The sequence below is a fragment of the Poecilia reticulata genome, linkage group LG17, assembly GCF_000633615.1.
Source record: "Poecilia reticulata strain Guanapo linkage group LG17, Guppy_female_1.0+MT, whole genome shotgun sequence".
Taxonomy (NCBI): Eukaryota; Metazoa; Chordata; class Actinopteri; order Cyprinodontiformes; family Poeciliidae; genus Poecilia; species Poecilia reticulata.
Genome location: NC_024347.1, coordinates 7,429,407 through 7,439,122, shown reverse-complemented (window position 1 = coordinate 7,439,122; position 9,716 = coordinate 7,429,407). Strand labels below are relative to the sequence as shown.

General features: G+C 37.6%; 1 protein-coding gene and 1 long non-coding RNA gene across 6 annotated transcripts in view; one reads left to right on the top strand and one right to left on the bottom strand.

Annotated features, from left to right (window-relative positions):
- The window catches only part of LOC108167108 (uncharacterized), a 4,582-nt gene extending 3,004 nt beyond the window's left edge, over positions 1-1,578 (bottom strand). The window contains exons 1-2 of one of the 2 annotated variants that reach the window (XR_001777510.1): positions 1,093-1,578; positions 711-992 (exon numbers count right to left, since the gene is read on the bottom strand). This is a non-coding gene — a long non-coding RNA (uncharacterized LOC108167108). The other variant, XR_001777509.1, reaches the window with a different exon arrangement.
- Positions 1-4,943, top strand: part of crtc1a (CREB regulated transcription coactivator 1a) — a 64,025-nt gene extending 59,082 nt beyond the window's left edge. For all 4 annotated transcript variants that reach the window (XM_008433445.2, XM_008433444.2, XM_008433447.2 and 1 more), the window contains one exon: positions 3,614-4,943. In XM_008433445.2, coding sequence (XP_008431667.1) covers positions 3,614-3,819 — 206 coding nt within the window. In that variant the 3' untranslated portion in view covers positions 3,820-4,943. The remainder of the gene's footprint in view (positions 1-3,613) is intronic.
- The last annotated feature ends 4,773 nt before the right edge of the window (positions 4,944-9,716 follow it).

Below are 9,716 nucleotides of genomic sequence, written 5' to 3'. Positions count from 1 at the left end.
ACAAAAACTGAGCTAATCCCCTCTGTTCGTAAAATGTGGTGATATTTATAACAGTCATCAAACTACGGCTCCTACAGCATATTTAAAATAAAACAATTGACCAATATAAGGGAAATTCACCCCTTCTTGCATCTTGACAGAACTAACAGAAACTAAACTGTTTATAGATTTGTATCAAACATCAGTTTTCTAATCTTTATTTTAAGTCGTATTTAATAGATATATCCAATAACAAATGATGGCGCTACGAATATATTCGTGTCAGATTTCTCCTTATCCTGTATTGGGATGAAATGGTTTTCTGGACACAATGAATCACATAGCAACTAATAGGCGCTGTCCAGTCCAGTAATACATATCAATTAGCAGGAGAATGAAAGACGTAAAAATAATTAACTATACTACATTAAGAAATTGTATTTAAGCCTTGGTGCTACATGAAGCTCATTTTGAAACAATGCAAGTTAAAAACAATATTTTTTTGTGTGTATATATATATACTGCCACCCCTGGAAAAAATCCCTGCCCCCCTCTTGCCACCCCATAAATATTTTTCTAGATCCGCCCCTGGCTCCCGCTAACAGAAACATATGACGAGGACAGAGTATCAAAATACCAGACATATAAAACGTAATTCTGAAATCATTTATAATTACTCCATGTCTCATTATAATCGGAGAGCAAAGCCTGCAGGTTTAGATTCTACTTACTTCAGAGAACAGACCACCGGGATGCTCCGTCATGGTTCTGGGTTTGCTTGGCTATTTATCCGGCCAGCGAACCATTCCGCCACCCAGTGGTCGTTTTTCTGACCACTTAGTCTCCTGTACAGCTCAAAAATGCACAATATGTATATAAATAATTTTAGGATATTATAAGGAAGTGCTGATGTTACTCCTCTCGAGTAAAATCAAAGCTTAACGCAATTCTTGGTTTTCAACAGCCATTTATTGTGGACACGTCTTTCAAAGTCCCCAAAAATGCCGTCAGAACTACGAAAAGGTAACACAAACCTAAATCAGTTAACCTAAATCAGTTCACAATAAATGGCAAATTTACATAAATAAAAGATACAAATAAACAAAATTGTACCTCATTAACCGCATTGACTCCAGAGGAATAAAGCTTAATTTCTTACAGCTTCTTCAGCTTGAATGCCCATGTGTCTCTAAATGCGCCAGCCAATGCTTCCCTGGGCAACACTTAGTCCGCGGAACAAAACAAAAGTTCCCCCTCCACATTTGAATGTACACTTAACATAAATTCAATAAAATTACCTCACATTTAAACTTAATGTACTACTTTAAATAAAATCTAACTACTGCCATCTTAAACAAAACGCAGATGACCCAGCTTGTACTAGCATTTAAACGCATCATCTACACACAAATCTGGGAGCTTCCCCGAAGCGTGAAATGAGTCTCAAAAATACTTGCGCACTCGTAACCGGATCTGTGGGCAAATGCAGTTGTGTGTGTGTGTGTGTGTGTACCACACAAAACTGCGATTTGTGTGTACTTTTTCAACATTTATAGGCGTAGGAGAAGTTTTATTTTATTTTATTTTTAAAGTTTACAAATCCACCCCTCCCGACCCCACTGAGGGACAAGGGTGTAAGMAAATGGATGGATGGATGGATGGATGGATGGATCGATGGATGGATGGATGGATGGATGGTTTACAAATCCAGTACAGATATTTTTACACACGCACAAATCTTTTTACGCACACACAAATCTTTTACACACGCACAAATCCTTTTATGCACGCACCAATCTTTTTACACGCACAGATATTTTGAGACTATTTTCACTCCACATATTAGCATAAAACTGAGAGCATCGATGCAGCAGTGGGAATAAAGCTGTTTTTATAGCGTCTTGTGCAACATTTAGGGACTAAAAACCTCTGACTGGAGGGAAGAAGCTGAAAGCTCCTGTTAAGGAGATGAAAAACAGAAGAGGCTTTCTGCTGTAGCCCGCTGATATACAGGAATGCTCAGTTTCAGTTTAGACAACAGCTTAACAAACTACTGGTTGAAACTCTAGTTCTCTGTAGAGATGTGCCGATCAGGTTTTTTCCTGCCGATACCGATCACCCATGAGGGCCGATCACCGCTACCGATCACCGATACCGATCACATAATTATTATTATTATTTTTTGCTATCATAAACACTACCGGTTACATTATGTGGAAAAAGGAACCATGAATTCACCTTAATTTAGACAAAAACTTGTTTTTAATAACTTTTTCCAAGAAGAAAACTAAACAAAACAGGCATTGTTCAAATTGTACTGCTATTGATAATACTGTCTTTAACAGACTGATAACATATGAAGGCTCTGAAGAGGCTAAATAACGCAAAGAGCCAAAATAAAACCTCTCAACATTGCCAAAAAAATTCAAGTATAAAACTTAACATTCAAAGGCAAATACAGGATCCATTACAATAAACAATCCAGAATTACTGAATGAAAACTTACTGATAGCATGGCGGCTAGCTGGTGACTGCTAGTTCTGAGTGGCTGTTTCTGAATGAGTGGAGTAATTATGCAGAGCAGGGAGGAGATAAATTATTTTTTTAGAGATTATCTGTCTCATGTTAGGACAGCGAAAGTTTTAATATGTATGTAAAATGTATTTTTTAAGTTAGATGCTGCAGCTTTAAACAGAGGTTCGGTGTGAGAGTCACTACCAGGAGCAGAAGCAGCGCTCCGTCTGTGAAATAGACGGAGCGCTATTTCTACGCACTACAGCTGCTACGCACCTGTAGTGCGTAGCAGCGGTTCAACAGCGAGAGCAGAACCAGCGTCTTACATCGCAGCTCGAAGACTTAAATAATTTTGTGGGTTATTTGTTTAGCTTTCTGACCGTCATGCTAATCCGGGTGAGTGTTTGTAGCTGTGCGCTGCTTTACCTGCTATCTGATCCTCCATATGTCTTTTTTACTGCAGTGAGACTCGATGTAGCCAAACTCCGTCAAGTATGGCATTGTTTTTATGTCGTATTAGCTTTGTTGTGTTGATGCATTTTGACGTGCTTCAATTTTCCGCCGCAACACGCAAACTTCCCCATTCACTCAGTGCGTTATAGTTCCACATCGCTTAGGATTTGTTGCTGCGCGTTTGCGCAGTGTGAAGGAAAGAGGAGACCAGCTGCATAGGCAGGCTGCGAAATGAGAAGCAGGTGATCGATTTGTGTGATCGGCAACAAGAGACAATGATCGGCGATCACCGATCATACACTTTTTCACGGAAATCGGTCGATTAAAATCGTTCGGCACACCTCTAGTTCTCTGCAAAATGTATTTATTTTTTGTACAGTTTTGGCTTCATTATTTTGACTGGAGGATTCTTTCTTTGTTGTTCTTTCAGCAAAATACCTTTTTTAATGTCTGTATAAAATTAATACTAGATTAGTTGATAATCCATCATAATTTATTAGATTAAGCCAGGGCACTGTTTTGTCTTCCTTCACATGATCCTTTCTATTATATTTAGCTCTGGAAAATTTCCTTAGTGCACCAAAGACTTAATTAAAACCAATATTCATTGTGTTTTTTTTTTTGTTGGTTTGTTTTTTTACCAATCTATTATCTTGCTTTGCTTCAGTGAGTGGAGAGTCTCCTCCGAGCCTCCCCAAGGACCTGACCAGCTCACTGTCCACAGACATCGGCTTCGACGTGGACTCCCAGTTCCCACTGGATGATTTAAAAATTGACCCTCTGACTCTGGATGGCCTGCACATGCTGAATGACCCGGACATGATTCTCGCCGACCCCGCTACAGAGGACGCATTTCGCCTCGACCGCCTCTAGTTCTCGCTCTCCATCGCTCACCGTACCTGAACTGGGCCGTCCAGCACTTCTGCCTGAGCAGAACAAGCGATTCCACTCAATCGAACCCCTGACTGTGAGTTTTTCAAAAACAACAACAAAAAAAATCCTATGTGGGAAATTGCATGGAGAAGCTAGAAGACTGCTTCTAGCTTCCGGCATAGGGTACGGGATGAATCTGTTAGATGGCTCAGTCTCTACATTCACCATTCGGATCGCTTTTCAGCACCAGGCTAACTGTTTGAGGAAGCCAGACGGCAGCAGAGACAGCCTGGTGACTAGCTAAAGTTAAAACAATCAGCATATTCCAGTCCAGCTGCCTGAGTATTTTGATGATTTAGAGAAGATCCAGAAAAGGTAGACTCCTCTCAGTCTAGCTTGGGTTTTGTGCTTTCATCTCGATGGTTTTTGATATATGTATGCCCCAAGAGGCACGGAGTCATCACTATTTTTTAGGCTATTTCTGAGTATAGATTTTATCAAAGGGAATAGGAGTCATCATTTATGCATGAAATCATAAATCACTGTGGATACTTGTTTTGCCTTAAAAGCTTGACGTTTTGGTTTTCATTGCAAAAAGATAAACAAAAAAAAAAAAGCTAAGAAGTCATTTTTACTGAGTTGCAAGTTGCTTGGCCTGCATAATTTACTGTTGTGTTGTCACTACGGCCTCATAAGTCAGAACCTAACTGCGGATCCGCTCGGTCTTAGTGAAGAAAACGATGTTTACAGACTCGTTCTGCTTTACTTGTACAGGATGTGGTTGGATTTTTGCATAATGATATCTATGCAAAACTACGGTGACTGGGAGGACTGGAACTGGTTGAAGGCAGAGTCGGGGGTTCCTCTGGAAAGGACGTGAATGTCTTTCAACAAACATTTCTCTTTCATTTTAAGGTCAAATATGGAATAAAATAGAGTAAGCATGGCTGTCGCTGGAGATTCCTGAATTCCTCCCAAAGACGGGACCTTGGGGGGTGAAACCTATTTTTCCAGTCAGCTGAACTGCCAAACAACACTGTTGATGCAATGAGAATGTACTTAGTTTACATCTGTGTGGTTGTGATGCTGTCATTTTGTTATCCTCATTCCCTCCTTTTCTAGTTTTTTGCTACCTGTAGAGCCAAACACCTTCCACATGTTACTTTAAGCACAGGTCTGAGTTTGGTTGTTTTCCTGCCATGTTTATGTCGTTTTTGTCTTTAATTCATCTTTCTGTTGTTGAGGTTTGTCTTGATGTTGTCTTGATGTCCTTTTAAGTGGGTGGTTTCCCTCACTTTGTTCACAGATATGTTCCATATCTCATTTTTTGCACTTTATGCTTTCATTCGAAAACAGAGATTCAAGAGTTTCTATATAGAGCGCCCCATCCTGTGACTGTTAAGTGAACTGGACCTGTTTGACCTGTCTTTGTTCAAACTTGCCTTCTTGTACAGACAAAGGAGAAAAAAAACAAGAGGAAAAACCCAAAAAGCTAAATTAAAATTATTTTTGAAAAACAGAATAATCAGGATAGTTTATACAAATGTGTTTTTACTGAACTAGGCTGTATTTTAGGATTCCTGTGTTTAAGCATTTGGTCACTGCAGCAGATTCTTCTGCTACTGTTAGAGGGTCTGGGATATTGAAAATAATAATCACACAGTAGAGATGGAAATAAATATGCATCATAAATACAATTAGGGATGTATAATATTTTATTATGTTGTCTCTTCGTCTGGTTTAAGCAAGAGATGCACCAATCATTGTGTTCTGACAGGATACCGATCTCTGGTTTTGTGAAGCTTTGAGCTACCAAAAGGAATTTAACCATTTCTCATTTCTGTTCAGGATCTATGGAGTATATTATAATAAACTGCCATTATAGCTCCAATATCTGGACTGGCCATTTTCAGAGTTGGGTAATGAAGTTGGAGTAACATTACTTCAACTTATTTTCAATCTGCAAAAGTGAAAACTAGTGACATAAGTAAGAGTAATGCAGCATTTGTTAGAAAGACGACTGAAGTACCTAGAGTAACTGATTTAATGTATAAAAATGACACCATCAGAAAAATTTAAGGGATGTGCAAAATCAGGTATTTTAATGACCAGAGAGAAAAAAATACAAATAAATATCATCACAAAATAACAAATTTAAGCAGTAAAATCAATCAAAAATAAATGTTATACATATAAGACTTATGGAACTTATGAAATATATCCAGAAATGTTACTCAGGCAAAAGTAACAATACTTCATGATAGTATTACTCAAGTAAGAATAAAAATTAAACTCCTAAAATTACTTTTATTTTTCCTCCTGGAAGTTATTCAAGAAAATGGACAAGTTAGCTTAAAACAGCTTCTAGTTGATATTCAGGGTTCTACTTTCAAGATTTGCTATGCTAACATAATGTAACAAAAATCAGAATGTCAAGCTTTCATTTCCTCCTTCTTGTGGTTGGTCTGTTCATGTTTTCAGCTCTCTATGTAATGATAACTCACACATTTGATAAGGAAGCATGTACTAAATTAACCTCCACATCCAGATTCCACAAAAAATGAAATAATTTTAATCTTCACTTTAGAATCAGGGTTAAGAAGTTTATACAAGCTATATATTTTCTATAGTTTTAAGCTTTAAAATGTCATATTTTCCAACACTTATTTGTGCATCTCTAGTTTAAATCTACATCTTGACATTATGGCTGCTTTTGACCACTGCAGAATAATTTGGTATATTAAAATAGGTAATCTATAGGTTTGGTCTAAAATGTTGAAGTGTTAAGCTGAAAATGGCGCTGGATGTAGGTATCCAGGATCTGAGCCAGAAAATCAGTCCAGGTGAAATTTGTATGAGAATAAAAACAGGCTCTTTTCTTGGTCACTATGTTGGATCACTTTTAGCCAGTGAAAAAAACATTGTTATTCTGCAGCTGCAATGATTTCCTTCTTAAATGTGTTTTAAAGACTATTTTACTTCTCCTGTCACAGTCTGAAACAGAAACGTTGGTCTTTTATTTTCCTACTAAATGCATGAAACTTCAGACATGATTTCTCCTTTTGTTGGTGATTGTTTCCTCTGAATGTTAGGAGACATTTAGCTTAAATATTTAAAGGTTTTTTTGTTTCTGTTTCTGTTTGCTAAAAATATGTTGTCATGTTAAACTTGTGTCGTGTGTGTAAGTAATGCCTAAATATGTACAGTGATGAGCCTTTTATGCACATGTGGAAGCTATTGTTTTGGCACTGTGTTTAATCTGCAATATACAGTGCGTGCTTATTTTCTGTGCAACACCCTCAGAATTTCATTATGTCAAAGTACCTGTAGGATAGTTGTGTATATTGCTGTACTGTAGGAACAATGTTTTTTTGTGCTTACTGTGAGATGATGTCAAAATGGGAAAATGCACTGAGAAATACTGCTGGATCTCCATACTCTAAAGTGAGCCTGACGTTTTGCTGGCTCTTTTTTTTTCACTTTTTTCATTATCTTTCTTTAGCTAATGTGTCGTCTGTATTTGTCACTTCTCTGTACATCGGCGTTCAGGTATCCATTGGTGAAGCACCAGTGTTTACAGAGACAATGGTTTACAACAGGGCAAAGTTAGTTTGCCAAAGCCTTCATTGTAGTTTCCACCCTGAATCTGGACTAATGATCAACTGCACTGTAGATTATGAAAACGGTTCAGTTCCTTCACTTCAATGCTGGGAGGATAATCTTTGTATTGATGAAAAAATTTAGATTTACTTCCGTGTGGTTAGTAATTAGACGTTTCCTTTATGCCTCATCCTCATGCATTTCATGACCACAAAGTACTGCTGTTTGGTTGAAATTTCCCATTCCTCTGTTCTTGCTGTAAGCAAGTGCCATGACAAAGACTTAGAAGTCTAGAGCACATTTGCATCTGAGTAAATTTGAATATCATTGAAAAGTTAATTTGTTTCAATAATTCAATTCTAAAAGCGAAACTTGTTCGTGCTGCAGCTTTGAGTTTGCACAGGGAGATATTTCAAGCATTTATTTCTGTTCCGTTTGATCATTTCAAGGAGCAGTTTTATGTAAAATTGACTTTTATGAGCTTTACTTCGTGTTATAATGTTATTCCCTCGTCAAAAACATACTGGAGTGAAACATGCCTTCATTCTTTCATGCATGTTTGAGAAATCCTTTCATCTTCACGGCAACCATTCAGATGTGCAAAACACCTAGGTGGACTTAGTCCCGCCTTTGAAGCACAGCTCCTTCTCTGAGCTGCAGTTTCTAAGCTTCCGCCTCATAGAGCAGCCGTCCCCCACAGCTCCCCTACTCAGCTCCTTCAGACTAGCCAGTAGCAATTAGCAAACACCTGGTGGAACTGTGCATCTGCTGAGCTTATTATGAGCTGCTCCTCAGAATAACGTTGTAAAAACTTTGTTAAAGGGTTAATAGAGCCGCCATGTTGTAATGACTTTCTGAACGCAGAGTTTCAGAAAAAGCAAGATTTTCTTATAGAAACAGAGGCCCAATTTCAAGGTGTTTAATTATGAAGTAAAATTTATTTTATATATATATACAGCATTTTTATAACAACTGAAGGTAAAATAGTTTCTTGATCATGAAATGGCACTGTGTGACTTGAAAACATAATACTGTCCCTTTAATTAGTTTATTACAAAAACTAAAAGTTTTGTTTTATTTTAGGAAATTGCATATATTTACATATTTACATACAATTACATATTTAGGGCTGCACTGTGGCGCAGTTGGTAGAGCTGTTGACTTGCAGCAAGAAGGTTCTGGGTTCGATTCCCGGCCCCGGTCTTTCTGCATGGAGTTTGCATGTTCTCCCTGTGCATGCGTTGGTTTTCTCCGGGTACTCCAGTTTCCTCCCAGAGTCCAAAAACATGACTGTCAGGTTAATTGGCCTCTCCAAATTGCCCCTAGGTGTGAGTGTGTGTGTGTGTGCATGGTTGTTTGTCCTGTGTGTCTCTGTGTTGCCCTGCGACAGACATGACATGTCCAGGGTGACCCCGCCTCTCGCCCGAAACATTAGCTGAAGATAGGCACCAGCAACCCTCCTGACCCCATTAAGGGACAATGGTGCAAGAAGATGGATGGACATATATTTTACAAAAAAACAACAAAAAGAGATTTTAATGCAGAAATTCAGTTCTCTATCTTCTTTATCTTCAGCTTCAGACCACACTTGATGAATCTACATCAAACTCTTGGATGGGCATGGTATCACAATTCTCTCAAGGCTGTGGTTATCCATGTTCTGATTGCTCACCATTGTTTTCCACTAACCTTTCACTAAAATTCAGTTTGTGAATATCCAGCTTCTTTAGCAGAGAAACTGAATTTTGGGTTTTGATTCACTGTAAGGCAGAATCATCAACATGAACAGATGTAAATGCTTGACATAGATCAGTGGGAGTGGTCTGAGTTTTACTTTTTGAATTAAAATATTAAGAGAAATATGTAAATTAATTACATTTTTGATGATATTCTCATGTATTGAGATGCACCAATAGGTACTTAAAAATGATATTGTAAATCTGCATGAATTTTAGTTCTGTTTCTTTTTTATTTAGATGTAAAATTAACATTTGACCAAAGTTCAAAACAGCCATAAGCTAGAGAGTATGGTAACATTCTGGCCGTCAAATGGTCGACCTTTTTGGGGTTTGAAAAATAGCATATAAACATTTCAGTTTTTTGCATGAAAGTAATTTCAGGGTATGTCAACATGTTATATTTCATTTTGAATTCATTTTTCAATATTAAAATAAATGGTAGTCAAATAATATCTTATGAAAAAAAAGTTTATCTTATTTAGATAGATTTACATTATAGTTAAGATATAATAGGAAATACCAGAAACAGATGCTTTACAGCCAGGTTAAATATATATA